Genomic DNA, 26,759 nt, shown 5'->3' with positions numbered 1-26,759 from the left:
ACACAGAAGCGCGCGGGGGGGTGAGAGGAACATACGATGAGCTGCCGCCAGGAAGAGCTGTTCCGTCACTCCACGCCTCAATTGGACGAGACAAGGGCAAACAAAAAGTCACCCTTTCGTCCATCGTGACACAGCAGCCGAAGCGCACGCAGAAAACAGGAATCGTCTCACACATCGAGTGCCCAAAGCATCTCCTGCGCAATCAAAATGTCCATTCTGGCGATCGCATACATTACAGGGGCGAGTGAAGGGGTAAGGTATTCTAGATGCAAGTAAACTCGTAGCGCAGTGTTGTCGAATGTGTAGCAAGCTCTATGCAAGGTTTGCCGCTTTGAAAGCACCGTCGAGGTCTGCGATGAGGTCGTCGATGTCTTCCAGGCCCACACTGACTCTGATCAGATTGTGCTCGACGCTGAAGGAGAAGAACGGTAGGTGGTGTGAGCAAATGTCCGCAGCACATGGCATGGCAAGAGACCTCGTCTACTCGCGTACTCACCCAAGCTTTTCGCGATCCTCCGGACTGACACTGGCGTGAGTCATCAAGCTAGGAAGCTCGATCAGGCTCTCCACGCCACCCAAGCTCTCTGCGAGCGTGAAGACGTGAGTGTTCTTGAGCACCTCCTTGGCAGGCCTCTCGTCCTTTGGGTCGGACTTGAGTCTGAAGGAAACCATCCCTCCATACGCAAACGGGCCTGACGCTTCTTTGGGAGCGGCCCTCTTCGACACTTGTCTTCTCGCCAGAGCGTGAGATGCGTGCGAGGGCAGTCCGGGGTAGAGCACCTCGTCAACGGCTGGGTGCGAAGAGAGGTAGGTCGCGACTGCCAGTGCGGATTGTCCGTGCGCTTTCAAACGCAGGGCTAGAGTCTTGAGGCCTCGCAGAGCTAGCCAGCTGTCGAACGCAGAAGGCACAGCTCCGATGGAGTTTTGCAAGAATCTCAACTTGTTTGCCCACTCGTCCGAGTTGGTCACTGCTGCGCCCATCACCACATCCGAGTGGCCGTTGATGTACTTGGTGATGCTGTGTACCACAATGTCTGCGCCCAGAGTCAAAGGGTTCTGATACCATGGCGATAAGAAGGTGCTGTCCACGACCAGAGCTGCTGAAGGCGCAATCGATTTGATCACCCTCGCTACCAGGTTAATGTCGATGAGGCGCAAAGTAGGGTTGGTAGGCGTTTCTACCCAGACGATCTGTGATGCGTGTTAGGGAAGAGTCTCATCAGAGTCAGAATGACGATCGAGTTCGCATTTGCAGCGACGCGTTTCCCCTTGGCGGCGCAAGGGCATGGCGTAGTGACTCACCTTTGTCTCGGGCTTGACAGCGTCTCGCAGCCTTTCTTCAACCGCTGCCGCTTCTCCTCCCATCTCTACAAAGTCCACATTAATATTCTGGGTTGTGGAAGCCACCTTGGTAAAGTACCTGTAGGTGCCTCCGTACACGTCATTCACGCTGACGATGTGACTGGCGGGTGGAAGCGCAGCCAGGATCGTGGCAGTCACCGCACTACCGCTGCTAAAGCCAAGTCCATGCTTCGCCCCTTCCAGCGACGCCAGGGCGCGCTCGAACGAGTCTCTGTTGGGGTTGGCGCTACGAGAGTACTCGAAGCCCTGCACATGTCATCCAAGACGCGATGAGGTGAGCTGACGATGTGTGCGTCTTCCTCCACGCGAAAAGACTCACCTTGAAATTGCCTACGCCGTCTTGCTTGTAGGTCGTGGAAAGGCTGATGGCAGGAATCACTGCAGAGGTGCCGGCATCAGGCTCGCTCCCGACGTGAATGGCTCGCGTGCTGAATCCGTAAGCTGCGGTGCCATTTGCGGCTCCACTGGTCGCTGGTGCAGTTGATGCGGCAGCATCTGTGCGCTCGTCGAACAAAGTAGGTGCTGGAACCATTGCGACTGCGGTGTTGGTGTGGAGGGCAGCGAAGGCTCGGTGTCCAGAACGTAGTGGGATCGTCTGTTGCTGTGCTGTTTCTCGCTTGGAGAGGTATTGCAAAGAGGCTATGCTGCACTGTGTTAAGCTGTAGCGATGATGTGACGAGAAGATCAAAGAGCAGGTGTCGAAGTCTAGAATGAGGCGCTCGATATATATAATGATTAGGCTCGAGGATGACAAACAGGACAAGTCTTGGGGCCTTGTAGATGTAGAAGTCAGCACACGGACAGGTCACGGCCGCAAGGAGATGGAGCAGTGGCTAGCAACTGATGCAGCTAGGAGTCACGAGTAGCGCAAAGGAGCGACAGGTAGGGAGGGTCACGGATGTTGATCAGGGCTGACGAATGTTTGCAAAGGGCACACCACGCACCTTCAGCCGGATCAGGTCAGATGCGCACTCGTGACTGTGACTTCTGACTTGGAATAAGGCGTCATCCATCAAGTCTCAAGTCAAGTATGGCGCTGCTGACCGTGACTGGTGCCATGCATGCGCATCAGTGCACGCGGTCAAGTGCTGCCGCAACCAAAAAGAATTTGTCGGAGCAGCCACAAAGTCCGCAGGTAGGGCAGGGCATCGCAGCGCAGTGAGTTGTTCCGAAGTGCGCCCGCAAAGAGACCGGCCGTGAGCACCTCACGATGGCCTCTGCGCGTACTTAACTCACGTCGAGCGTACGGCCTTAAGCGCCAGAGGGAGGGTTGCTGAATGCTGCCGCTCGGGTCCATGCAGATGTCATGCCGTTGATCGTCATCATCAGCGTACGTCTCTCCTAGACGGCTCAGCAGTCGACAAGTGTTTGAGTCTTGAGTATAGGCTACTCACAACTGTACGTCAAAGTTGTTCGCATGAGTCGTGAGTCTGATGAGTAGCATCACCGTTCCACACAATCGCGCGCGCAGTCTTGAGTCAACCAGACTGATTCTGGCCGCGCGCGTAAGGGTCCCATGCATCGTGTTGTGATGGTGCGCAAGGCGTCATCCTCTGAGCCGATGGCGTGATCGGGCTCAATGAGTCTGTGTTTGCGCTTGGTCACGTGTAGCTGACCCACCTATGCGGCAGCGGTACCGAGGCGCGGCAGAACACCCCAAGTCGCCTCATCTGAATCTGACATGACTAACGCGCGCTGCCGGAATCAAGAATTCTCGATGAATCTCACCATGTGACGCGCGTGTGTGCAGTGGGCGCGTGTTCGCGTCTTGATCACTTTTGACTCATCAGACTCAGACTGTGATCCACGCTCACGACTTGATCGCAGAACTCACGCATGGCTTCAAGTAGGACGAGACCCACAGATGGACTTTCTGACACCGATCCCGATCCGCAACAAACAGTTAAATATGTAAGCGCTCGCAATGAGGTCACTACTCCCCTGTAGGGCCTCGAGACGAGAGTTTAAAAGTTTGCCATGCGAAGGCGCTGCAACTTGGATGGGCATTACTGAAGTCGTCAAGCATTCAGGATTCTTTATTGGGAGGTATTATACATGTCAAAAGGATCGCATCCTGTATTCGAGATCGATCCGCCTTCGTATCTGGGAGCGACTAGGCTGCCATTTTGCGTGGACGGTACAATTCTCAGCGCATGTGGTGAATGGCTAGGCTATGGGGCTCGAAGGAGTACGTCGGAGGTGGTACAGCAGGCAAAGCAGCAGATTGAGGCGCAGCTGCATCCGCACTCTCTTCTGTCGTCGCCTCGGATGTAGGCTGTTGCACAAGCGCCGAGAAATCCGTACGACTGCGACACGAGAGGGAAAAGACAGCAGGATGTCAGTGCGACCGTTCAAGATTGGCGCCAGCGACACTTCGTACGGCGTGCGCCATGCAGTGAGACTTACCACAGAGGACAGACGGCTCGAGCACATAGCCAAGGGTCTATGCAGGCGGTATGGAAGCGGTGCTCGACTCCACCTTCGCAAGGCAATTGACGGACCTGGTCGCCCTCGCGGAAGCGAAGAACGCAAATAGCGCACATGGTACCGATTGCCGCGTCGACTTCCAATAACGAGTCCCGTGTCAGTGTCGGTACGAGGCAAGGCATCTCTGTTGCTTTGGTAGCGTGACAAGTGGATGAGTTGCAAGCGGTGGAGCTGCGGTCGGACGCTAGGCTTGCGCTTCGAACGACGGGCGACATGAGAAGACTCTGTTGAACCGGCACAGCGCAAAGCTCAACGTCGATCTTCTCGCTATCGCATTTCTTGTCGTACATCGAAGGAGCATCTGCTGACGATGAGGTCCAAGAATAGGCGTGGAAAGTATCGAGCACCTCTTCGGTCAAACCGACGTGTCGAGGCTTCTCACTCGCTCTTCTGGGGCGGATCGTCGAGCCTTGTGCTTCGGGATCCGTCTGTGCTGCAGTTGGTTGTCGGCCATATAGTCGACGAGCTAGCAAGAAGAGGAAAGCTAGACCTAGCAATAGAGCACCCACGATCACGCATGCTATCAACGGCGTGGGACCCGTTGAGGAGCTTGAATCTGCATTCGATGTCGATGTGGCCGCAGCTGAAGTCGATGCGGTGGAGGCTGAAGTCGCATGTCCGAGGTTGACCGAGTCGGCGACCATGTTGATCAAAGTTCTGACTGGCGAGACAGAGGGCGAATTGTGAGCGTTTCGGCAATTGCGACGGTGTGTGAGGTTGAGCAGGTGGATCGAGATATATCTGGCTAGCTCGCGCCAAACAAGTCGAAGGCCGTTGGACCGTGAGCTGAAGAGTGGATGTAGTCGCTATGGTGTTCCATAATCATGCTGCGCACACAGAGCAGACCGTCTTTATATGCTTGCGAGAGAGGACGCCGCCTCCGCTTTGACAGCAGACCATCAACAATCACTGAATGTGACTTGTGACTCGGACCGCTTCGCATGGTGCCCACATTTGGTGCTCGAGCCAGCGCAGCGTTTCACCGGCGCCCAGGCGTCTTTTCGTGAAAGGCGATCACCATCACACGATCCTGCTTCAGGCATGGCACGACTGCGGTTATACTGACGGTCGACGTCCTAAGACCGCTATGGGCTACATTCATCCTATATCCGGTCGTGACTCGATTTTGAGGTAGGTACAGCTAGCTGGCTCATGCAGTCGAGCACCTGGCTGGTCCACGGTGGACGTCTTGCGCATCAGCAGGCACAGCGGAGCCATCATGCATGCACGCATAGTGGTCGCCGCGCGCGTGCGGGCGGACCCGAAGGAAGGGTTGTCTGAAGCAGCACAGCAGACACTTGACTCCTACCCTGACCCTCATGCTGTACTCGTGACTCACAGCCGGGCGTCTAGGGTGCGCGGTGAGGTGACCGATCGGGTCTTAGAGCACTGATCCCTCAGCACCCTGGCGAGCACCTCACTGAGCTAGGAAATCTCAATGTTTTCCAGCAATTTCAGGCATATATGTCCCTGAAAGAGCTTCCTGTGGAAAAAGTACTTGGGTGAGTGGTTGCCGGCATAGCATGCATGAAAGTGAAGAGAATCACATACTGGCGGCCTGCGTTCGAAGCTTGAGCAAGGCAAGTCCTTTTGCATGCAATTTTGCTGCTGGTTGTGGTAGGACACTGCTGCAGTGCCTTGTTTTTTGCGCTCTGCAGTGCAGTGCTGCTCGGTCAGTCACCTGACTGATCACCTGATCGAGTCCTCCTAGCTGAGGTGCTCGCCAGGGTGCTGAGGGATCAGTGCTCAAAGAGCCGATCGGTCACCTCACCGCGCACCCTAGACGCCCGGCTGTGACTGTACACACAGACTCATCAAGTCGCCTTCTGTTCCTGATACCGGTGAGTAGTATCTACAGTCACGAGTCGCGATGAGTTAGACGTCGTGTTGCTGTCGCCGGTGCCAGGTACATCTGCAGCAGCATGGCATGATGAATGCGCTAGCGGATTTTTGTGAACTCAGCAGCTCCCGATTCTGGGGACTCTGTGTGATGCTTCCAATCCCAGCCACGTTCCTCCCGTCTGCTCAGCTCCCTTCTCTCTAATGATGGTGTGCGTTCCAGAGACCAGATTCGAGCTGCGCAGTGTGCGTGGGTGTACTAGTACTGTCTCAGATTCTGGCATACACTACTACTAGCTTAGGACCGGATCGGAGCGCTTAGCTGCGACAAATCTTGACGCAGATGCTTGCCCTGACATGAAGCACTGCGCTATCCTGACCGCACTGTTATCATAAATCAGATAGAGACAGTCCTTTCTGCTGACTCGGTCCATATTTTCGAATATCCACTCCTCTCATGGGGCCATGCTTCAGATGTGCCTCTTCTCGTGGCAGCCTGCCGCAGTGAGGGAGTATGTATGACTTTGGGTCGAGCGCGCTGCCTCGCCGATGCGAGGTCTCGGTCAAGCTGCGCTAATCGGCTGTAAGCTTGACGCGTCCGTATGTACGGCCCACCTCCCTCGAGTCGACTTAGTCGACCATCCCGAGTAGCAAGGCTCGATGTCAGTGAGGATAAGAGGAGCAGTTGCGAGTGGATCGTGAATCACGGATGGTCCACACATGCAAAGTGACGTCCGACCTTTCCACGATATCTGAAATATCGAGCAACGTCATTCTTGGTTGTTCCAAGACTCAACGTCGTTCACCTCACCACTCTACACCCACGGCTGCATATGCAGCGTCGATTCGAGCTTCAGAGCCAAATGCTCAGACGCCGTACCCGTACATCCATGTTCAGTGAGAATCATGAGGAATCCTGTCGAGATTCATCTCCAAGCGTACGTCCGTAGCTCCCGTCCGTCGAAGCTTTCTGTCCGCAACAGCGCTCAAGCCAGCGCCATGACGATCGTCTGCATTTAGCCCTTGTGACAAGATCCAGCGGAGCACTCGGCATGTGCACGCTCAAACCTCGTTGTCGGTGCAAGCATTCTGAACAGCGTTGCGTCCGTCGTCAAAAGTCTCCCGCCAATAACACGCGCCATCCGATAGTAGTGTGAAGATGTCTGTATTGACAAAGACACCAGAGCGCGGTGAGACGCTTTTGTGTAGCGGTCGCATGGGAGACGTACAGGCATATGCTTGAGAGCGTGAAGGGGAAGGGGCCGAGACAAGGCGAAAGGGGGTTGGAAGAGTGTGGTGAAAGCGACCGTCGACTGACCGATTGGCATCAGACTCCAAGCAGTCGAGACGCTTAGCGATAACGTCTGAGCTGGAGAGTGTCGCGCTTGCGGATGGTCGAGTTCTTTCCTCCGTGCTTCGTGTGGTTGAAGCGGTGACCCTTGCCGAGATGGCCGCGGCTCTTTTTGCCGGTAGCGGTTAGACCGCGAGCCTCGCGACGCTTGTGAACGGGGTTGACGATCCAGTTGATGCGAGCATCGCGGCGGATGGCCTTGTGCGATGGGTCCACAGCGATGATCTCGAAGTACTTGTAGACACCATCAGCATTGACCCAGTACGAGTTCAAAATTCGCAAGTTCTGTTCGTAGCAGCAAAATCGCATGACCGCTTTATGTAAGCCAGTTTATTCTGTAAGATCCGAAAAAGCCACAAATTGACTCACACCACATTTGCGGCCAACACGCTCCTCTGCAGTAGAACGCAGACTGCGCTGGTACTTGAGATGGTTGACACCTTGGTGGACGGGCTTGCCGTATGTGGCACCTTTGGGAGCAGGCTTCTTGCGGTTACCGCGGCGAACGCGAATGCGGTAGATCACGTAGCCTTGCTTGGCCTTGTAGCCGAGACGACGAGCCTTGTCTGGGCGCGAAGGGCGCGAGCATCGGTGAATGACTGGAAGTTGGCGGTACTCCCAGCATCTGTTTTTGAAGCGATGGGTATGAGCGCTCGAGGAAATCTGACTCTTGATATGCCTTGTGGTCGATCTTTCTCTGCCCATCTCTGTAGGACTCCCTACGACCTCCGTGCTCAAGCTCCAGTAGTGGACACTCACCGCACGCGGAGCAGGAACCTGAGCAGGTCCGACTGCTTCTTCTGGTGAATAGCCTCTACGTATTTGTAGGCACCCATCTTGTCTGGTGACGAGCGGTGATTTTCAGGGTCAGCAATCGGCTGCAGGTTGAGGCGCCGGGCAGACCAAATTTCCGCTTCCTCAGCAAGCGCCACCTCGCGGGCACAACCACACCAAGCCCGGCAACCAAGACCATTATCCCCTCCTATCGAACGTTCTGCTCGATTGAGATGGTAGCATTCTGCACTTGGTCTTCCAGTTCGCGATGATCGATGCCAGCACTGCGCTGGCGTCCGCTCTCTTCACGGCGCGCTCCCGAACCTCTTCGACCTCTCTGTTTCGCCCAGCTCCCTTCATACGAGCGATCAACACAAGTAACGGGTGCCAGCGGCCGCGCTGAGGGTGTGACGCCGTCCTCGTGTAGAGGCGATTCTCTCGAAAGCACCCAGACCCGCCCCCAGCGTCTATACGTCGTGCATCCAAATGCTCTTGGGGTATGTGCTCACCTTGAGGATCTGATGTGTGTGCCGTCGCCGAAAAGACGCAGTCAAGGTATACCAGGAAGAGAGTCGAGCAGAGAAAGAAAGTCAGCGACGAGCCGCAGTAGCCTGCAGGAGTTAAACCGATGCTTACCAGGATGTCGAATAGGGAGGGTGTGGTAGAAGATCTGGCGAGGTGGGTCGGTCCCCCAACTCACCAGGTCATTGGAAGCGCAGGCTTCGCGGCGCCCAAATCTCGACCTGCGCGCAGAAGCCGCCGCTTTGAATTTGGCCGCCCGTTTCAAATGACCGCAGCAGCGCACCTTTGAACTGCCAATTCAATACCTCGCGCGCGCGTCCGCGCGCGCTCAGGCGGCTTGGAATAATCGCTGAGGCCACGTGGTTGATGCGTCGCGAGAAGGTCTGCTGCGCGCGGCCAATACATGGCTGATCAGCCTCATCAAGTCCAAAGTCACGCCTTGCGCACGCCCAGCCAAAGCTCTTCCAAACGACATCACCGTCAATCCTCAAGATTCGTCAAAATGCCGTTCGTCAAGAACATCAAGACCTCTGCGTACTTCAGTCGATACCAGGTGCGTATTGCGACGGCAGCGTCGAGTCAGATGGCGCGTGCAGATCCGTCGTTGGGGGAGACCTCGCGAATTGAGAGTGCCGTGCAAAGGAGCGGGCGACCTTGGCATGGCATGACGCAGGGTCAGATGGTGTGCTCGTACTGAAGGGCAACAGGGAAGGGAATAGAAGCGGGGCACCACTGGCGCGATCTCGTCACTCGCAGAAGAAGCGATCACTGACCTACCTTGGATCCGCTTCTTTCGCAACTCACAGGTCAAGTACCGCCGTCGTCGCGAGGGAAAGACCGACTACTACGCCCGCAAGCGCTTGACTTCTCAGGCCAAGAACAAGTACAACGCGCCCAAGTACCGCCTGGTTGTCCGTTTCTCCAACCGCTACTGCACCGTGCAGATCATTTCTGCTCGCATTCAGGGAGATGTTGTCCTGACTCAAGCTAGCTCCAAGGAGCTGCCCCGATACGGCATCAAGCATGGCTTGAGCAACTGGACTGCAGCATACGCTACCGGTCTCCTTGTCGCTCGTCGTGCCCTGACCATCCTCGGTCTTGCGGACAAGTACGAGGGTGTCACTGAGCCTGATGGTTCCCTCACCCTCACCGAGCCTCTCGGTGACGATGAGCCTCGCCCATTCAAGTGCTTCTTGGACGTCGGATTGAAGAGGACGTCGACCGGTGCTCGAGTCTTCGGTGCTCTTAAGGGCGCATCAGATGGCGGTCTCTACATCCCTCACAGCGAGAAGCGTTTCCCCGGCTACGACCCCGAGAGCAAGGAGCTCGACACCGACCTCCTCTCTGGTTACATTCGTGGATCTCACGTCTCGGACTTCATGGAGTCGCTCGAAGAGGAAGATGAGGAGAGGCACAAGAAGCAGTTCGCGCGTTACCTTGCAGATGACATTGAGAGTGATGCGTTGGAGGGTATCTACGAGGAGGCTTACGAGAAGATTCGGTGAGTGAAGCGGAGGCAGGGACTATGGCAGATGCAAACGGGCAACCGAGCTGCACTAGTAGTAGCAGGCTGGATTACTGACGCGTTGCGAATCACGATGCTTGCTTGGCAGTGAGGACCCCGTGTATCACCCTACTGAGAAGACCAAGGACTGGAAGGCCGAGTCCAAGAAGTACAAGCAGACCAAGCTTACCTACCAGCAACGCAAGCAGAAGATCGCCGACAAGATCGCTGCTTTCAAGGCTGGTCAGGCCATCTGAAGCAAGTCTGCTTGCTGCTCACCTTTTCACACTTCCCCTGTCCCCTTTTCCCTCCACGTGCATCTCCACTCTGACCATCGACGTCATCACTTGTACTCATCCCAAAAAACTTTGATATGTGGACGTCCTCGATCCCACCATATGCGCAAGCAATCCATGTCCGACCAACAGGTCATTCTGGTACATTTTGGCTGTAGCAGACGCCGCGATATTGTCTACCACGCAGTAACGAGTAGGAGGGTGCGCAAGCGCGAGGCGCGAGCAACGTCAGCGAAGCTCGACAGCGCGAGTCGTCTGCGCGGCACTCGTGCAGCGAAGCGCCTCTGACGCGCTGTCGATCGTTGCGCGGGTCCGTCTGTACTTACATCCTCACGATTGCGCCACATGTCGAGCTGGAACGAGTGATCCAAGTCTATGTGGATGGAACAGCCTCTACCCTAGCGTGTGTGGGTGGTCATCAAGTTGAGGGGTGGCTCTTGACCGCCATGATGCGAAGCTCTCTGAACGCTCGTCAAGAAGCCAAGCTGAGACTCGCTTATGGGCTGGCAGAGGACGAAGCGCTTCCTCGACCTTTTGGAGACAATCCCTTTGCGGGCGATGCTGACCCGAACGAGTCCGTTGCAAGCCTGTGCGGTATTGGGCAGGCTGTGTTCGACTTCGAGCTTAAAGAGATTTCCGCAAGAGCACTACTTGGACGAGGAGATCTTGCGGTGGTTGCGGTGAAGAATGAGGTGAATGGTGATCGCGTCGCCTCGGAGTGGAGCGACGGGCAGGGCAACAGTTCGGCATCGCCTCTACAAGTCTGCGGAACCTTGTCTAGAGGTAGAGCATCATCTGTTCACCTCATCAAAATGTGTAACGGCCGACTGGTCGTGCTCAAATTGGTGAGAGGCCCTAGAGACTCGTGCAGTGATTTCATGCCACGTTGGCTCATTCCTTGCTCTTCATCGATAGTTCCACAAGACAGAAATTGGTTCGCTTCAATTTGAGCGAGAGTCACAAGCTTATGCGTCGCTAGGAAGGCAAGGTCTTCTACTGCCCCCTACTACGACTGGCGGTGAACACGAGTGTGCTACCAATGATCTAGATCAGCGACAGCTAGAGGCCATTGCTCCACATTGCTTCGGATGGCTGAACCTAGATCATTTGGCAAGCGCCACGCAAACACCTCAAGGACTGATTACTGCCATCAAACAAAGCTCAAGAGGAATCTTGATTGACTACCTGAGACCACAACAAGGCTGGACGACGCTCGAAGCGCCCCACGGCTCTGCTCAGTCCCACGCTCTACATCCGACCAGACTCTGCAGAGAGGCGTGTCAAGCTGCCATTGAAGCCCTTCAATGCACACCAAGGTGCCATGGAGACGTGTACGGGCGAAATGTGCTCGTGAGAAGCAAGCCCATTCTCCGAACGCATCAAGCACAGCATGAATCCGCATGTGCGTCTACGACTTTCCGAAGAGATGCTGAAGCGCAATGGCAAGCGGTATGGGTAGACTGGGCCTCCTCGCCCTCCATGTCGCACATCTACGCAGCGCACGCAAATCCAGACGCCGAACGACGAGCGGTATCGCTCCATGCCAAAGCAAAACGTAAAGAGCTGGCATTGCTTTGGAGCAGGCTCTTCGAAGTGATGGTGAGTGGACCGTTTGACGTTGCTCAGCTCATCACAGCGTGGATTTCCAGCTGATGCTGGGCCATTCGTGGTTCGGTCAGCTTCCGCTAGCGCGTGCTCAATGCAACGCCGCGGCCCCATGAAGACACTAGCTGATGTTATTCACAGAACGAACGCGGTCTCAGCCGTTGGAGCGCTGGAGGTGCGCCAATCTGGATCGTCACGACGCTCTTGCACTCTTTTGCTTTCACCGTCATGCCGTTCACATATTCGCGCGGAGCTGCCGAACGCCAACCCGGCACCAAGCTTGGCTACACTTACATGGCTAAGTCGCATCACGCAGCACAGCGAAGTTGGGAAAGGCAAGGACCTTCATGAGATCAATCGTTGAGATCGGCTCGTGACGGGCGCGTCAGCGACATGCAAAGATCGTCGGCTGATACATACATGGACGTGAAGAGTGCCTCTGCGACAAGTGGGCTGTAGGCGCCTCGCCTGCGAGAGGCCTCAGACGTGAAGAGATTGCGAGGCAACGAATCTTTCCAGAAGTGAAAGAGGGAAATCGACACCTAAAGCTCGGTACCAAATACCCAATCCCAAATCTTGCTGGTGACTCCGAAACCTTCCTCGTAGTTCTTGTAATGATGAGCCAAGTGGTAAGCCTTCATCTCGCGGAGGTACTGTGGCAGCCTGTGGTGATGCAACGAGTAGTGCATGACGTCGTAGACGACGTACATGGCGAACGCTCCACTAATGATGCCGTTGGCGATGGCGACTGGGAACAACGCGTATGCTAGACGAGTGAATGGGAATTCTAGCACCGCAAAGAGAAGAGGAGGCATGACGAGACGAAGTCTGCACAGCGCAAGACGAAGAGCGGCATCGCGAATTAGCCAAGAGTCCTTCGAAAGCGCCAGAGCACAGTGTCGGAAGCGCCAGAGCACTGCGACTAGCTGCGTCATGGAGCCGTAGCCATATCAAATGCGGTTGCCAACACTCACCGATCCATGGGCAGGTAGTGGTGGATGCCATGAAGCAAAAAGTGGAGCATGAGGAAGAAGGGTCTGTCCGGAAGCATCTCGTCGACGTGGAAGAGGAAGCGGTGCATGGTGTACTCGAGGATGGTCCAGATGACGACGCCGGTGGCGAAGCAAGCCAGAGTAGAAGCCAATGCGGCAGGCGCGACGCTAGCCAAGATTTCTGGTTGCGTCTCATTGATCTGCGCTTGCTTTGCCGCCGCGAGGGCTGCAGAGCCCGAGCCGGCTAGCAATTGTCGGAAAGATGCGAAAGCGGAAGAGGATGGAACGGAGGATGCGGCTGAAGAGGCGGCGGCTTTAGCAGCTGCTGTAGCTGTTGCCCTCTTGAGCGCATTGGCCGCAAATTGGCTCGTGGCTCGTTGGAACAAGGCGGCGCTGATGGGCGCCCAAACCAGAGGCACCACCCACCAAGGAGTTCTTGTAAACATTTCCAAAAAGGGACTCTTGAATAGTCTGGCGCTCTCCTTGAGATGTCGAGGAGAGTGCACCTGCTGCAAGTAAAATTCTTTTCCCCAAGTTCCATTCCACACTTGAACCAACAGCGGCTTGTTCAGATCCAAGAATGCGTGCTTCTCGAAATCGCTCGTCAAGTCCGTGTCTGAAGGTTGGAAGTCGGCAGTGATGACCAGCTCGTCGTCCTTGCCCGTAAAGTCTGCGCCGCCGATTTCAGCTTCGGCCAGAGCGGCATGCTCCTCCTGCGTGATTGGCAAACGACCGACCAGGTTCTCTTTGAGAATCTCGTAAGCCGAGTCAGAGTGACTGTGAGAGTCGATGTCGTCCATGATCTCCTCCATATCCTTGCCCGCATACTCCAAGATCAAGTCATCGCCACCGGGATGGTCAGGAGCGAATTCCGTCACATCATAGACATTGCCCTTGTAAGTGACCCACAACGAAGAAGCGGTCTTGTGAGACTCGAGCTGCTTGGATGAGATGAGGCGCAGACGCTGCGTCGCTGGAGTCTGGGCGGGCCCTTGAAGTGCAGCGGCGGATGCTGCCGCTTTTTCAGCTGCGGCGGTTGCCGACCTGGTCGAGGTGGCAGCTGACATATCGACGCTTTCGCTGCGTAGTGGCAATGACGACTGAGCTGCTAGCCAGAAGCTTCTGATCTGCGGGTAGCCAAGCGTGGAAGAACAGCTACGACAGCAGAGAAATGAGCAGAGGGGAGAATGGTGGGCACAGAGGGTGATGAGATGGATACAACTTGCGAAGCGTGGAGCTCGTGCCAAAGTAAATGAATGAGGTCTCCCAACTCTGAATCGCAACTTCGTCCAGCCCCTCGATTCCCAAAAGCTTTGAACCTGAAATTCTGGCTGAGCGGTGCGCATGCGAAGTCACTACTACTGAATGTGCCACTCACGACTCGCACCTCTCTGACTGCTGCACGCACACTTCACTCGTGACTGTTGTGACTGCACCCTGCGTGCGTGCGTGCGGTGTGTCGTTCGCGCCTCAAATTCCGGCGATGCCAGTCGGCGACTCGATGGGGAATTGGGGAATTATCACGATTGTTTTTGCTGCTGCTGCTTCTACTGTTGCCGCGCGTGCATGCATGCATGCAGCAGCTCAAATTCTCTCATCATCATCAGGAGCCGTAGCTTCGCGCGGCTCGTGACGTGACAGCCGAAAGGGGCGCTTCGCCTAACGCCTGCTGCCGCGCCCGCCCTCGTCGACGTAATTGCAAGCTATGCAGCATATAGCTGCGCAGTGCATCCATGCACGCGCGTGTGGCGGGGAGGACGCGCGGAGGTGCGGGCCACCTCCGCTCGAGATCTGATTTCGCGAGCGAGTCTTAATCTTGACGACGACACAGGCATACTGGCAGTCTGTTGTAGTCTTGAGTTTTGGAGTCAAGAGTCATAGTCAGTACTTCGCTTTTTCGCCGAGCAACCCTCGACCCCGTGACGAGCTGTGCGGAGTCACGTGTGTAGAAAGTTTTAATCACGTGATTGAAGATTGCCGCGTGTCTGATATATGAACCTCACAATCATCACATTCAAAAACAAGCTTGAATCAGAACCACAATCGTGAACCAAATCAGCATGACTATCCATCTAGGCTCATTTAGATCACACACCTCATCAGCTGACAACGCGCTTCCCTTGCAGCCACTTCTGTCTGGCCGCCCTGCACCCAGCTCTCGACCACCATCTCACTCTGCACGTGTCTGTGAGGCACCGATTCCTCGTCGCGTCATCGTTCCATCCAGACCGACGCGACTTGGTCTCGCGCCGCTCATCCCAGCCACTCCTGCGAATTGAGGTTCGTCTCACGAACTTTCTCTGCGGCCGAAGTGATCCACGCCACAAGAGAGGAGGCCTCCTGAGACTCAAGATCGCTGTAGGCGCATACATCGGGCGGGAAGCTTCATCTGCTGAGTCCAGCCAACTTGGAAGGCAGACGTAGCGTGGATTGCAGGCAGTAGACGAGATAGCACCGCAACGAGGTAGCAAGCAACATGTCGTTGTGCACAATGAGGTAAGCTGCAAAGTGCTCTCTAGCTGCCTACAATTAGTTACCACTGCTTCCGCTGGTCGCACATCAGCAAATCTGAGCTCATGCCCTTCCCTACCCACAGGCTCGCCGAAGAGCGGAAGCAGTGGAAGAAGAATGGTATCTACGTAAGTAGCTCTCGTAGCTTGTAAAGCACATCCCCTTTTCTGGGCAGCTTACCGACTGGGCTGTATTCGATGCACCAGGGATTCTATGCGCGACCGGTGAAGAAGGAGGATGGGACCTTGAACTTGCTAGAATGGGATGTCGGCATCCCCGGCAAACCAGACGTGAGTAAATAGCTAGAAGGAGTCGAGAATCGTGACGGCACACGGATCTGATGCCTGCCTGCCTCGGCGCTCTCAGACACCTTGGGCTGGAGGAATGTACACGCTCAAGATGATCTTCCCAGAGGAATATCCTGCCAAGCCTCCCAAGTGTGAGCGGCGGGAAGCTGTGCGAGCTGCCAAGTCTCTCTTTATCCTGCTGACAAACCCCGCAAATATCTGGTTGCTGTCGCAGGCAAGTTCACTCCTCCTCTCTTCCACCCAAACGTGTTCCCGAGCGGCACAGTGTGCCTTTCCATTCTGGACGAGGAGAAAGGCTGGAAGGCATCTTTGAACCTGAAGCAGGTGAGTCACGCGCATCGTGCTCACATCATGCTCGTATGACGGACTCATGACCATCGCGACCGCTACTGCTTCATCACACAGATTCTTCAAGGTATCCAAACTTTGTTGACCGAGCCAAACGCTGCCGACCCCGCACAATCGGATGCTTTCCAGCTCTTCCAGAAGGACAAGGCTCAATACGAGTGAGTGTCGCTTTGCGGGCTCGCTTGCCGAAAGAGTGGAGCTCATCGCTGAGCCGGTGCTGCTTGTGCCCACGCTCAGGCGAAGGATCAGGCAGCAAGCTCATGAAAGGCGCGACACTACCTGAAGTCATTCGCCTCGGAGAGCGAAACATCTCCGAAGGCGCCATCCATTCAGCACTACGCGTATCGTCCTCGCTCTTGCCAGGCGAGCCCGAGCTCTTTTCTCCCTCACAATGTCATCGGTTGTTGTAAATTTGCGATGGTGCATATGCCACGAAGCTTGGCGCAACATGCGGTTAGCGTTGTTTCGCCTCCGCGCAAGGAGGATGGAATATGCGTTTGCTGTTCGACCGATTGGTCACCGCCTACCGTTGGGCTTTGACTGGTGCTGCCATCAGTATGGACTATGGGCACTTCCACCGGGTTGCGGGCGCCAGAGCGAATTGAGGATCTCTCGATTCGTGTGGCGCGAGCATAGTGTGAAGAGGCGGGAATCGTGACCCGCGATTGAATGCTTGGTCGATAACGCCAGCAGCAGCAGCAGGTGTAAGAGGATCGAGACGCCCTTTCGCTTCGTGCTTTGATTCCTCCATCTTCTTTGCTGCACAACACCTCTTTCGACTTGTTGTCATTGAAGAAGTCACATTGTGGGTCTCTACGCCTTGATGTGCGGCGAAATGTTCCATACGCCGAATGGGGAGAGAGCCCGATGGGGCTTGGGACCGTGAGAGGAAAGCGCTTTGCGCAATGGACCGTTGCGAGGAGAGGGGCCTGATAGAATCACGCATGACGGTCTAGCTTCGCTGGCCACGTCGTTATAGAAGCACGTATGGGGCTGCAGGTTGGCGCCCTTCTCTTCGCGCTAATCCCACTTACACGATGCGAATCAATTGCGCCTGACCCAAATTTCATGTCGACTCGTGAAACTGGGCGAAGGAGTGCTTGCGCCTTATACCTGTACTGGCCTGGCAAAGGCTACCTCACGAAGGATTGGTGCCATCAGTCGCAGGCACTCGTCATACCAGGACTCGAAGCTAGTCAGTCGCGCGCATGTGCGTTCTTGATCAACCCCTCGACCGAGGCGATGCGAGCCAAACACTCACGGATTGCAGCGTTCGGGATCAGGGTTGGGCGGACAAGAATAGATGCGACCTTTTCGGCAATTAGAGATCGGGCGCAGTAGAGCTTGAGCGGCTAATAGGACCTTGCATGTGGCGTTGAAGGGCCAACATGGTATGACCCCGGCAGTCTCAACTTCACAGCTCTCTTCCATCACTGTCAATCTATACTTTTCAAAATTGGCTCGAGATGCTTGCGTCATCACAAACAACGGGTCATCTCCGACTGCTGCAGTAGAGCTTGGACCATGGGCATGCGTACATGCTCCCTCGTCACTCACGAATGCAGCAGGTACAGCTGGGCGAATGGACGTGGCCGTCGATCGGCTTCGTGTCCGCAAGCTTTTGCTTTGCTTGCCATAATGACAAATAGGTTGCAGGCTTGATTGTGACTCAGACTGCTGTACTCCATCATGCGCTCATGACTTTTGATCGAGCGGGACGTTTAGCTGGACCGGGGGGCATGGAGGCATTCAGATTGCGAAATGGGAATGTACAGGTATGTGGAGCGACGTGTCTAGAGACGGAAAGCTCGATTACCAGCGCCAGCATGGACCGGCACCGTACCGCTATAAGCAGTCACGAGTCTGAGTTGCGGCATGCAGCGTCAGCAGCGGTGCAAAAGTCTTCGTTCTCATGCAGCCGGGCGCAGTGCTGCACGCCGACTACGCCTCGATGCTTGCGCGCGCATTTTGGCCTCCTAGCTATAGTTTGAGGTGGATGCCGCCGCCGCCGCCCCCGCCGCCGCACTCACGCACAAAATGCTCCGCGAGCTCTGCACGGATGCGGGCGGCTTTTCGCTCTCCTCTCCACTTCATCCGCCTCACAGCTCACTCACGACTGAGCAGCCACGTAGCCTTGCAGGCATCCAGTGTGACAGTAATGATGCGGCCGATCAGCTGCCCGAATCGAAAGAAGGGCCTTCGTGAGCCTCGAGACGCACGTACAGAAAAGCAGCCGTGCGGGCGCAGTTGCACACCCACCGACTCACGACGATGACTGATCTGAGTCCCAAGCTTGCGCAAGATGGCGTGCATTTATGCAAAGGACTTCGAAGACTGGCATCGGGCTGCGTCATGACCTGCTGAGCTTGCGATGAGCCTTCATGCCGCCGGTCAAGGGGGGAAGGGGATGGTGGCTATGGCGGGGAGCGCTCGATGCTCGTGCCCCGCTGCGAAAAACTATAAGTATAGCCACTCCCCATTCACCCAGTCCTCTTCCTCTTTTCTCCTTGCGACTCGCCAAACAAACAAACTATTCCCCTCATTCTGCGCCGGTCGTAGGATATCATCATTGCACTTTCTCCCGCCTATTCCTTCGCACTCTCGTTGACTGGATCAGCACCAATTTTTTGCACTCTCGTCTATCCCTCACGCATACATAGAATTACTACGCCATGGTTCACATCAAGCTCACCTCAGCATTCATCGCTGCTGCGCTGGCCGCTTCCTCTTTCACCGCCGGCGCCCCTCTTCCTCGCGACGGTCAACTCCCACCTGTAGATCCCGCTATTGGCCAGGTACAGAAAGGCAACATCACCCCTCTACAATTCACCGACGGTCCTTTGGTGCTCAATGGTCGACGTGCCCCTCGCGACGGTCAACTTCCAGATTTGGCATGGGGCAAGCCAGACGGTGACGGCAATGTCAAACCTTTGCCAATGGGTCACGGTCCCGTAGTCATCAACCGCGAACGAGATGTGGAAGCCGACCTTACCCGTCGGATCGTCATCACACCAGAGATGCAAAGACAAATGGAGCAAGACGGCAAGTCTCTTCCAACCTCGACTCCTGGAACGATGCACATTCTTCGTCGCGAGGAGGAGAAAGAAGCGATGAGCCGTCGAATGGTCGTCACACCAGAGATGCAGCAATCGATGGAGCGAGAGGGCAAATCTTTCCCATCTCCTCCCATTCTCGCCAATGGCGTGCGTCCACAAATCCTTCGAAGAGAATTGGAGCAGGAAGAACTTGAAGCAGTGTTCGGAAGATCCGCTGAACGTCGTCAAGGTCCCGGGGCACGTGGCGGCTTCGGTGGACCTGGAAGAGGCGGTTTCGGAGGAGGAAGGGGTAGAGGTGGTCCTTCTTTTGCTGGTGGTCGATACGGCGGACGATCTTTGGCTGCCAGAGACCCTCTAGGACCTCACGGTGGTCCCGGCGGCCCGCCAGGCGGCCACGGTGGTCCTGGTGGTCCTGGTGGCCCTGGCGGTTTCGGCGGTCGCGGAGGCTTCGGTGGCCCTGGCGGACCAGGTGGCCGAGGAGGCTTCGGAGGCGGTCGTGGCGGTGGACACGGTCCCCCATCCTTCGGAGCTCGCACCATCGCTGACGACGTCGAAGAGGTGCTCGCTACAAGAGACCCCTTGGGCCCTCACGCTGGCCCTCATGGCGGCCCTGGCGGTCCAGGAGGATTTGGAGGACCTGGAGGCGCTGGTGGCCATGGAGGCTTTGGTGGAGGCCGTGGCGATGGACGCGGCCCTCCATCCTTCGGAGCTCGCTCTCAAAAGGCCGAGGATCTTCTGGCGGCTAGAGACCCGCTCGGTCCTCATGGTGGCCATGGCGGCCCGCCAGGCGGTCACGGCTTTGGGGGACCCGGTGGACCGGGTGGTCATGGTGGTCCTGGAGGCCCTGGTGGTTTTGGTGGCGGTCGAGGCCCTCAAGGTTTTGGCGCTCGCTCGGACAACGACCAGGATGTTCTGGCTGCTAGAGACCCGCTCGGTCCTCATGGTGGTCCCGGCGGCCCGCCAGGCGGTCACGGCTTTGGTGGACCAGGCGGACCGGGTGGCTTCGGCGGGCCAGGTGGCCGCGGTGGTCACGGGCCTCAGTCCTTCGGCGCACGCTCAGAGTCTGAGGATGACGGCGGACCAGATGACTCTGAAGAGAATGAAGAACTTGCAAGAAGGTACGCGACCTTTCCTGGTCAGCACGTAACCTTTGGCACCACCGTGCCATTGTCAAAGGAGAGGCCTATTCTTCCCCGAGAGCCCTCGCCCTTGCACGGACCAGTCGTGCACGACAAGGAGTGGTATGAAGCTCACGGTTTCGCGGGTCAGCCATTGCCGCTTCAGGAGAAGAACGCTAGACGCGCAATGACGCACGAACCCCCCGACTCCATCGCTAGCGCAGCGCAGCAAAAGGCGGGCTCGACCAAGTCAATCATCGGCGGTGATATCAGTCAGAGTGGCTATCAGGCGATGGGGTGCGTTCATAATGGAATGTGCTGAGCCGTCAGAGCCGACGAGGCTCAAGCGTGAAAGGAAGCACACCAAAATAGCCGTCGACAAGGCCCTTGAGACTTGAACACTTCTGATGTAGACGCTTATGGCATTGCCCCACTGTACTCTACCAATGCATGATGTGATGAGAGAAATGCGGGGCGATAGCAGGCTTGTATTGTGGTTTGAACGTGCTCGCGATCAACAAGATGACTGCCTGTGGTAGTAGCCACGGTGACACAGAGTTCACAAAGCTGGTCTGCCGGATAGGACCAGCCGCACGTCATGACTGCTACACACACATTAATTGAGGAAAAGAGTACAAATAAGTCAAGTGACATAAAACAGCAAGGATCGCCGTTGGTCCTGAGATCAACCTTGAGAGGGTGGCAGGAAAGCATTTCAGGAGTTCTCGTCGCCCTACGTTCCATCGTCCTCGTCGTCCGTCACCGTCGCTGGGCCGGGTTCTGCTACGGGCGTGGTCTCTGTGTCGACGTCAGGGTCAGGCCCAGCGGCTCCCGCATGCGTCGGTCCGACAGGATTAGTGATAGGGCCGGCAACCTGCTGGCCATTGATCGCAGGTGGCAAGTCGCCGCCATCGCTACTGTGCGCAGCCGTTCCGGTCCGCAAGTTTCCAGGGTAATTCCTTGGCTCAGCCTCGCAGCCCTTTCCTCCGTCGTACAGCTTGTTTCGCGGCCAATTTGCTCCGTATCCACCTACGCTGCGCGTGTTGCCCCACGTCGTCAGATTTGCGTTGGTATAAGCTTCCATGTGCCGTTCGATGTAGTCCTTGGTAGGATGATCTTTAGGGTCGCAGCCCACCCTGATGTTCTTGGGATCCTGGTACAGACGCACGTAGTCTGCAGACGGAATTTGGAGAGGATCAGAAATTTAGCCAGACGCTGGCTCCGTACGACGTGTGGACTCGAGCAACTCACCAACGCTCATAGTTGCAGGGAACTTGATCTGGTCGAACTCGATGACACCAAAACCTTTCGAGAGAGCCAAGTTCATGATCTGTCCAGGTGGCGCGTTAGTGAATGGCGCTGTCGTGCAGACTACGCGTCATGGTGTCCAGCTCACAATGTACTGAGGCTCTTCAGCGATGTTCCTAGCAGCGATTCCAGCTCGTTCGTCTGGTCCCACTGCCGCAGCGTTCATCCTCCATCCGAGATGGCCATCAATCTTCCATTCTATGAAAGCTCCATCGGATTCGTAACCGGGTTTGTACTCGACGCTGACACGGCTGTACGTCCCACCCGTAAGCTCATAGGCGTCCTGATTGGCAGGTGCGATGCCAGAGGCTGCTTGCTGGAAGATGTTTCTGAAGGTGAAGTTTGGAACGAAGGATGAACAGCAGTAAGCAGGAGCGTGTCCGAACGATCATGTCAACTGCATCCTGCGCAGCAAGTCACAGGTCTAATTTGCGACTTCTCGGCCTCTTCGCGATACTCGCAGTCCTTTACGACCGCATCACCATCCTGTCGCAAGCAGCCATGTGCTCGACTCACCCCCTGTATGAGCTCAAAACAAAGTCGCCAGGAACAAAGTCCACATTGGACTCATTGCCGAGCCAATACCCGGCGTTGAACGGAGCAAATTGCCCACTGAGACTCAATTCCCCTCGTTTGGGGTGCCACCCGACCTGAGCTTCGTACAGATCGATCTCGGGGGCCGATCGAGCCACCCAGCCTCCATCGGGGTGCTCAGGTCCAGGATGATCTTCACCTTCGCAGGTGCAGCGACCAAGACGCATGCCTGGTAGATAGCTCAGGCTCTTGGTCTTGTAGATCTTGTTGAAGTCCGTTTCCGCGCCTGATTCCAGAGCGGCTGTTGGGCCCAGACCATCCGCATCTGTCTGATTTATCAGAGCCCCTCTGTCACATTCATTATAAGCGTAGGGCCAGAGGCCTTCCGTCGTTGCGCCTGGTCGAAGGACGAGGACGAAGATGAGAGTCTGGATGCAGCGAACGGCTTGCAGGTTAACACCAATGCAGCGACGTACCGTAATTTGCTCTTCCTATGGCCGCGTTGCCATTTCGAGTCAGCTTGCGCTTACAACAGGGTCGATACGAACCGCAGCTGGTTTCACATACCCAAATTGCCCATGGTCCAAACGCTTGAGGGGTCAATGCGCGCAAGGATTCAGCCTTTCGGCCTCTCGCTATAGCTCTAGCTCCACGCCGATGCACTCACGCAGGCCACCAACCTGACACCTGGGGCGACCCAGGAAGTCGCACCCCAACTTCGAGAAGGCCGCCTTGATAGCACAACTGTACAAAAGCCAATGCATGAGACGTCGACATTACCGCAACGGCAAAGAAATCAGAACGTCCAAGCTCACCTTGTTCCAGCTCTGTATTTCTCCGCTTCTAAAGTTGAGATTATGGTTTTCAATTCTGCAAATGGGACAGACGGGGCTGAGCAAAGACGATGCATCGCCTGGCTCCTGTTCGTAATGATGCTCACTCGGTTGCAGTGATTTGCAAGGCTCCGTCCCGCGTAGTGACGGCAGAGGGATCGTACCACTGAAAGTCACCTGTTCCCCACTGCCAGCCACCCCCTCGTTCATGGTCAGCTACCGAAGCCCAAGAATCTTGTACTGCGCGAATGCGGAGCACTCACAGGATGCAAATCCAAGGCTTCCCAAAATGGATCGTCGCCAGGGTAGAAACTTCTGCCGTCGACATTGAACTCGTCTGAAAAGACGAGCTTGAGCATGTTTCCATCCGAGCCTTGAATCTGTCCGTGTCGCTTCATATCTGTGTCTGGGTCAATCAGCCCTTCACGTATGCCCTAGCGCAAGATGAATGCACCAAACTAAGCGTGAGTACCGCGCGCATGCATCTTCCTCTTCGCTCTGAGCGCTGCAACTGACGAGACTCTTGTAGCTGGGGATCTGACCACTCGCATTCGTGCCTCCCAGGTTGAATCCTCCGTGCTTACTAGGGTGGAATCCGTAGAAGTAGTCCAGGAGAGGGTAGCCCAGAAAGAGGCTCATGATGCCAAAGATGAGACAGAGCAGAGTTATAAAGTTGCAAAAAGTCCTTGCCGATCTGAAAGGCGCTGGCACGCAGCTGTACAGCGGCATAGCAGCGAAGCGAGACTCTCAGCACAAACGTCTCGGCGCACAAGTCGCAGCGCGAGTGGGCAGTGCTCACCTTCGTCCTAAAGACTGGTCAGGGTCGTGCAGGTAGTCGTCGGCCTCTTTACCATCGACGTGCCATCTACCAGGATCATGCTCGTTGTTCCAGTCCATCGTAGCCGATGTTCCATGCGACCAAGAAGTACTTGCAGCGGCCTGAGACACGGAGCTGATACGCTTGCCTTCCATCCCCCGACCGGCCGAATTGTTTGCAGAGCTGCTGGTACCATCACGAGAAGAGCTGCTGTGACCTGCTCCAAGTTCGGCTGATTGGGACCCGTCATGGAGCACGGCTGCACCGTTGACTGCCAGGTAAGGAGCGGATGATTGCTGCGCCGAGGGCTGACGATTGTCCCACCTTTTCTGTGATGGCATGGGCGCACGGCCACCGCGAGGCATTGAGCGCTGCGTAGCGCACGACCACACGAGCAATGAGCAACAAGGCGGGACACGAAAGCTTGGGTTTATCTCAACTTACTGGTTGCGATGCATTGATTTGACCAATTGGTGATTGCTGTGGTTGACCTCTCGATGCCGGATCTCGTCTTGATTGCTGTGCACCTTCGCAAACATCAACGCTCTCACTGTGTCTTCGCCTTTGCATGACGTTCTGCTGCTGATGGGGTGCGACCTGTCTTGCATGTGCGGGCCCCAAATTGACGGCTTGATGCCCATCTTCAGGTCTTTTCCCACTTGGAACACCGGTCAAGTCGGTTGTTCCAGCTGTAGGACTGCCGTCCGAGCCAATGGGCGCCCCTCTCCACTGGGCGTCCGCGGCGGGAGAATCGAGGTTGACAGGAGCATAACCGCCACGCTGAGCGCCGGTCGAATGTTGCGTCTGCTGATGGCGCTCAGTGTCCAGTCGCATGAGCATCTGGCTTCCAGAAGAAGCTGATGGAGCACCATCCGACTCTGTCGACATTGCCAATGGGGACGCCTGGTCGTCGAAATGATCAGGAGCGAACGCGTACTTTGCTGCTTTGATGCGATCAGTGGTTGGGCGACGGTCGCCACATGAGGCAAACAGACGTCGTGCAAAGTATCTGCCGCGAGGATGGTATTGGTGGGCCAGAACTGACTGCCAACGTTTGTTGCCGGTCGCACGAAGCAAAGGGAAACATGCGCCGCAGCCGGCGAGCGACGAGCGACGTCGCAACGAGCGCTTTGCGAAGCGTCTGATGTACCGAGAGGAGAAGGCTGCAAAAGCTAGCACGGGCAAGTCGAAGCGCGGGCGCAAAGGCATCATCAATTACCAGCAGCAATCGAGCTGCAGGAGTCAGGGACCCGCGGTACTCATTCTTGCGTCTGATTAAGAGACGCAACGAGGCGTTCCGTGCACCGAGTTGCGCGACGGTCCGCGTCGTGTAAAGTAATAGACAATATGTGCGCTCTTGATGGTGCGTGTGACGTTTGCCATCGGCGATGAGCGAAGCAGAAACATGAGTCAAGCTCCTTTTCCTTTAGATGCTGGCTGTGTCCGTCTCTTGGAAGACCGCTTTGGCTGCGCCTGATCCAAGTGTCCGTGCAGCCCGCTTGGGGCTAGCGTGGCTCGCAGGGGTGGAGAGACCCCAAAGCTCGCCGACTCATAGCCGACAGAATAGCAATCTGTTGGTTTCTCACCGTGTCTCCGCCGGAGGAAGGCGAGTCAAAGGCCATCTCTCGTAGACAATGGCGCCGCCACGGCGCAAGCACGAGCATTTCGGACGGAAGTGTGCTGCGGTCTGCTCTACCTGAGACGCCGGCAAGTGGAAGCCGTTGTTCTCTCGCTTCGCAAGAATTTGAGACGTCGAAAATGTTGCCGGTCTATGGGTCCATAGGGGTGCTCCATCGAGCGACGTACGTACAATCACTCGCATTCGTCGCTCGATAGGCGGCCGACGATTACCGACATTGGGCAGAAGCACGACCAATCTCCGTGGAAGATTGGCGAGTCTCATCAGCTGGCTTTCCCGCTCCGGCTGATGTGTAGACACTATCACTGTTCAGTGTGAGTGCAGATTCATAAAGCGTCGAGATTGCCAATGGCAGAGCTTCTCGCACTGGCATGGTGTATTCTGACACGGCATCTCCTCGGTACGACTCGCGCTTTCTACTTCCGACCCATCCGCCACGTTTCCCATTTTGATTCCTGCATCTTGCCGCGCCCTCCCTCTTGCGCGCCGATCGCCGACTCCTGACATCTGACCTGACTCCTCATGCGCTGGCAAGTAAATTTTGATAGGGTGACCGTGCCAAACGGAGATGTATGCTGCGATCACGGATGGATGTGCGGATGTGGTCGTGTTCACGCGCGCGCGCGCCTGCTAGCTATAGCTGCTGTTGCGTGCGCCCTTCTCTTCTGCCTCGGCCCGCCGCGCATGGCTTGCACCCGCGAAGGGTCATCCATCCATGCAGCAGCGCGAGCCGGCACGCAGGGGTGATGAGCCGGAACTGATTTGACTACTAATCAAGTTGACTTGAGCTCGCCAAACCACGCAAAAGCGATCTACGTGTAGGACGCATCAGCTCTGGCTCGCGATGCCCTTCTCTGCAGTCACACAGTCTAGCCAGCCTCTGCTGGCCATGCCAGTCCGAAATGTGGGTGGGTGAGCGCGAACCCACAAAATGCAGGCGTGCGTGCCATAGCGGCGCATCAACGCGCAGACGGCCCCCGATTTTGCTGCGACTCGTTCCACCCATTGTGACACATCCATCATCTTATATCTCGTTTCGGCATGAAGCGCTCGGAAGGCACAGGACGCGCTATGGTACAGAAGAGTCAATGCACAGATAGCGTACCGGTTTCGTATGCTTGGGACAGTGCAAGAAAAGCTCCGAGAGGCCGTCGACATTCCGGTACGGACTCAGATCGATAAAGCTCGTTCTTGGCGAGGCGGATCTGGTACGGCTGGGTTGCAAAAGTGTGGCGCAAGCACCACGGAGAGAGTGAGAGTGTGGACGACGATCATCGCATGCCCCCTTTGCGGTTGTCACTCGGTCATCGTGGCAAGCGCCTGATCATCCGATTTCATCGTCATGTTCATTCAGAGATGAAGCGGTGGGCGTGATGGAAGGCTTTCCATGAAATGGAGAATGACGAGGTCGATGCTGCACACGTAAGCTACCAGCAAGCGAGTAGTGAAAGCGAGACCGAGATTGGTCCGCTGCAGGGTCGACTGCGAGATGGAAGGCAAGTCAAAAGGTCCATATCCAAGATGGACCCTGCAAGCGAAGCTTGGAACATCTACG

The 26,759-nt window shown here is 56.1% G+C and overlaps 13 protein-coding genes across 13 annotated transcripts; 4 read left to right on the top strand and 9 right to left on the bottom strand.

The window, feature by feature from the left end:
- Positions 1 to 190: 190 nt before the first annotated feature.
- On the bottom strand, positions 191 to 2,354 carry IE81DRAFT_298385 (hypothetical protein). The gene is made up of 4 exons (XM_025512180.1): positions 1,682 to 2,354; positions 1,303 to 1,608; positions 497 to 1,191; positions 191 to 412 (listed from the first exon to the last, which is right to left on the bottom strand). Exons 1-4 carry the CDS (start codon positions 1,892 to 1,894, stop codon positions 313 to 315), a joined length of 1,314 nt encoding a protein of 437 aa, XP_025372006.1. The 5' UTR covers positions 1,895 to 2,354; the 3' UTR covers positions 191 to 312.
- A 44-nt stretch (positions 2,355 to 2,398) lies between these two features.
- On the bottom strand, positions 2,399 to 3,065 carry IE81DRAFT_240481 (hypothetical protein). Its single transcript, XM_025511216.1, has 2 exons — positions 2,757 to 3,065; positions 2,399 to 2,642 (listed from the first exon to the last, which is right to left on the bottom strand). The coding sequence occupies exons 1-2, from the start codon at positions 2,882 to 2,884 to the stop codon at positions 2,444 to 2,446; spliced, it is 327 nt and encodes a 108-aa protein (XP_025372005.1). The 5' UTR covers positions 2,885 to 3,065; the 3' UTR covers positions 2,399 to 2,443.
- A 583-nt stretch (positions 3,066 to 3,648) lies between these two features.
- Positions 3,649 to 4,599, bottom strand: IE81DRAFT_240437 (hypothetical protein). Its single transcript, XM_025511215.1, has one exon. The coding sequence runs from the start codon at positions 4,491 to 4,493 to the stop codon at positions 3,765 to 3,767; it is 729 nt and encodes a 242-aa protein (XP_025372004.1). The 5' UTR covers positions 4,494 to 4,599; the 3' UTR covers positions 3,649 to 3,764.
- Positions 4,600 to 6,646: 2,047 nt separating this feature from the next.
- Positions 6,647 to 7,242, bottom strand: IE81DRAFT_240375 (hypothetical protein). Its single transcript, XM_025511214.1, has one exon. It carries the CDS (start codon positions 7,014 to 7,016, stop codon positions 6,705 to 6,707), a length of 312 nt encoding a protein of 103 aa, XP_025372003.1. The 5' UTR covers positions 7,017 to 7,242; the 3' UTR covers positions 6,647 to 6,704.
- Positions 6,838 to 8,331, bottom strand: IE81DRAFT_320811 (putative RPL15A 60S large subunit ribosomal protein L15.e). Its single transcript, XM_025513144.1, has 3 exons — positions 7,799 to 8,331; positions 7,409 to 7,664; positions 6,838 to 7,324 (listed from the first exon to the last, which is right to left on the bottom strand). Exons 1-3 carry the CDS (start codon positions 7,873 to 7,875, stop codon positions 7,040 to 7,042), a joined length of 618 nt encoding a protein of 205 aa, XP_025372002.1. The 5' UTR covers positions 7,876 to 8,331; the 3' UTR covers positions 6,838 to 7,039.
- Positions 8,332 to 8,801: 470 nt separating this feature from the next.
- Positions 8,802 to 10,279, top strand: IE81DRAFT_320809 (putative RPL5-60S large subunit ribosomal protein L5.e). Its single transcript, XM_025513143.1, has 3 exons — positions 8,802 to 8,888; positions 9,142 to 9,836; positions 9,949 to 10,279. The coding sequence occupies exons 1-3, from the start codon at positions 8,838 to 8,840 to the stop codon at positions 10,094 to 10,096; spliced, it is 894 nt and encodes a 297-aa protein (XP_025372001.1). The 5' UTR covers positions 8,802 to 8,837; the 3' UTR covers positions 10,097 to 10,279.
- A 189-nt stretch (positions 10,280 to 10,468) lies between these two features.
- On the top strand, positions 10,469 to 12,091 carry IE81DRAFT_364543 (hypothetical protein; the record flags this gene model as incomplete). The annotated part of the gene is made up of 3 exons (XM_025516867.1): positions 10,469 to 10,980; positions 11,051 to 11,734; positions 11,882 to 12,091. Exons 1-3 carry the CDS (start codon positions 10,582 to 10,584, stop codon positions 12,089 to 12,091), a joined length of 1,293 nt encoding a protein of 430 aa, XP_025372000.1. The 5' UTR covers positions 10,469 to 10,581.
- IE81DRAFT_320806 (hypothetical protein) lies at positions 12,076 to 14,168 on the bottom strand. Its single transcript, XM_025513142.1, has 2 exons — positions 12,715 to 14,168; positions 12,076 to 12,568 (listed from the first exon to the last, which is right to left on the bottom strand). The coding sequence occupies exons 1-2, from the start codon at positions 13,797 to 13,799 to the stop codon at positions 12,283 to 12,285; spliced, it is 1,371 nt and encodes a 456-aa protein (XP_025371999.1). The 5' UTR covers positions 13,800 to 14,168; the 3' UTR covers positions 12,076 to 12,282.
- A 589-nt stretch (positions 14,169 to 14,757) lies between these two features.
- Positions 14,758 to 15,242, bottom strand: IE81DRAFT_240152 (hypothetical protein). The gene has a single exon (XM_025511213.1). The coding sequence runs from the start codon at positions 15,102 to 15,104 to the stop codon at positions 14,832 to 14,834; it is 273 nt and encodes a 90-aa protein (XP_025371998.1). The 5' UTR covers positions 15,105 to 15,242; the 3' UTR covers positions 14,758 to 14,831.
- On the top strand, positions 14,767 to 16,343 carry IE81DRAFT_320804 (putative ubiquitin--protein ligase hus5). The gene is made up of 7 exons (XM_025513141.1): positions 14,767 to 15,228; positions 15,329 to 15,371; positions 15,450 to 15,533; positions 15,610 to 15,682; positions 15,766 to 15,875; positions 15,957 to 16,057; positions 16,137 to 16,343. Exons 1-7 carry the CDS (start codon positions 15,224 to 15,226, stop codon positions 16,180 to 16,182), a joined length of 462 nt encoding a protein of 153 aa, XP_025371997.1. The 5' UTR covers positions 14,767 to 15,223; the 3' UTR covers positions 16,183 to 16,343.
- A 2,228-nt stretch (positions 16,344 to 18,571) lies between these two features.
- Positions 18,572 to 20,395, top strand: IE81DRAFT_345228 (hypothetical protein; the record flags this gene model as incomplete). Its single annotated transcript, XM_025515895.1, has 1 exon — positions 18,572 to 20,395. One exon carries the CDS (start codon positions 18,572 to 18,574, stop codon positions 20,393 to 20,395), a length of 1,824 nt encoding a protein of 607 aa, XP_025371996.1.
- A 411-nt stretch (positions 20,396 to 20,806) lies between these two features.
- IE81DRAFT_286558 (SKN1-domain-containing protein) lies at positions 20,807 to 23,477 on the bottom strand (the record flags this gene model as incomplete). The annotated part of the gene is made up of 11 exons (XM_025511674.1): positions 20,807 to 21,246; positions 21,325 to 21,403; positions 21,470 to 21,710; positions 21,898 to 22,312; positions 22,392 to 22,402; positions 22,479 to 22,505; positions 22,583 to 22,659; positions 22,731 to 22,785; positions 22,856 to 22,935; positions 23,012 to 23,182; positions 23,265 to 23,477. 11 exons carry the CDS (start codon positions 23,475 to 23,477, stop codon positions 20,807 to 20,809), a joined length of 1,809 nt encoding a protein of 602 aa, XP_025371995.1.
- Positions 23,478 to 25,955: 2,478 nt separating this feature from the next.
- Positions 25,956 to 26,479, bottom strand: IE81DRAFT_240081 (hypothetical protein). Its single transcript, XM_025511212.1, has one exon. It carries the CDS (start codon positions 26,360 to 26,362, stop codon positions 26,033 to 26,035), a length of 330 nt encoding a protein of 109 aa, XP_025371994.1. The 5' UTR covers positions 26,363 to 26,479; the 3' UTR covers positions 25,956 to 26,032.
- Between the last annotated feature and the right edge of the window lie 280 nt (positions 26,480 to 26,759).

The sequence above is a fragment of the Ceraceosorus guamensis genome (genome assembly GCF_003144195.1).
Source record: "Ceraceosorus guamensis strain MCA 4658 unplaced genomic scaffold IE81scaffold_8, whole genome shotgun sequence".
NCBI classification, from domain to species: domain Eukaryota; kingdom Fungi; phylum Basidiomycota; class Exobasidiomycetes; order Ceraceosorales; family Ceraceosoraceae; genus Ceraceosorus; species Ceraceosorus guamensis.
This window is presented reverse-complemented; position numbering and strand designations above follow the sequence as displayed.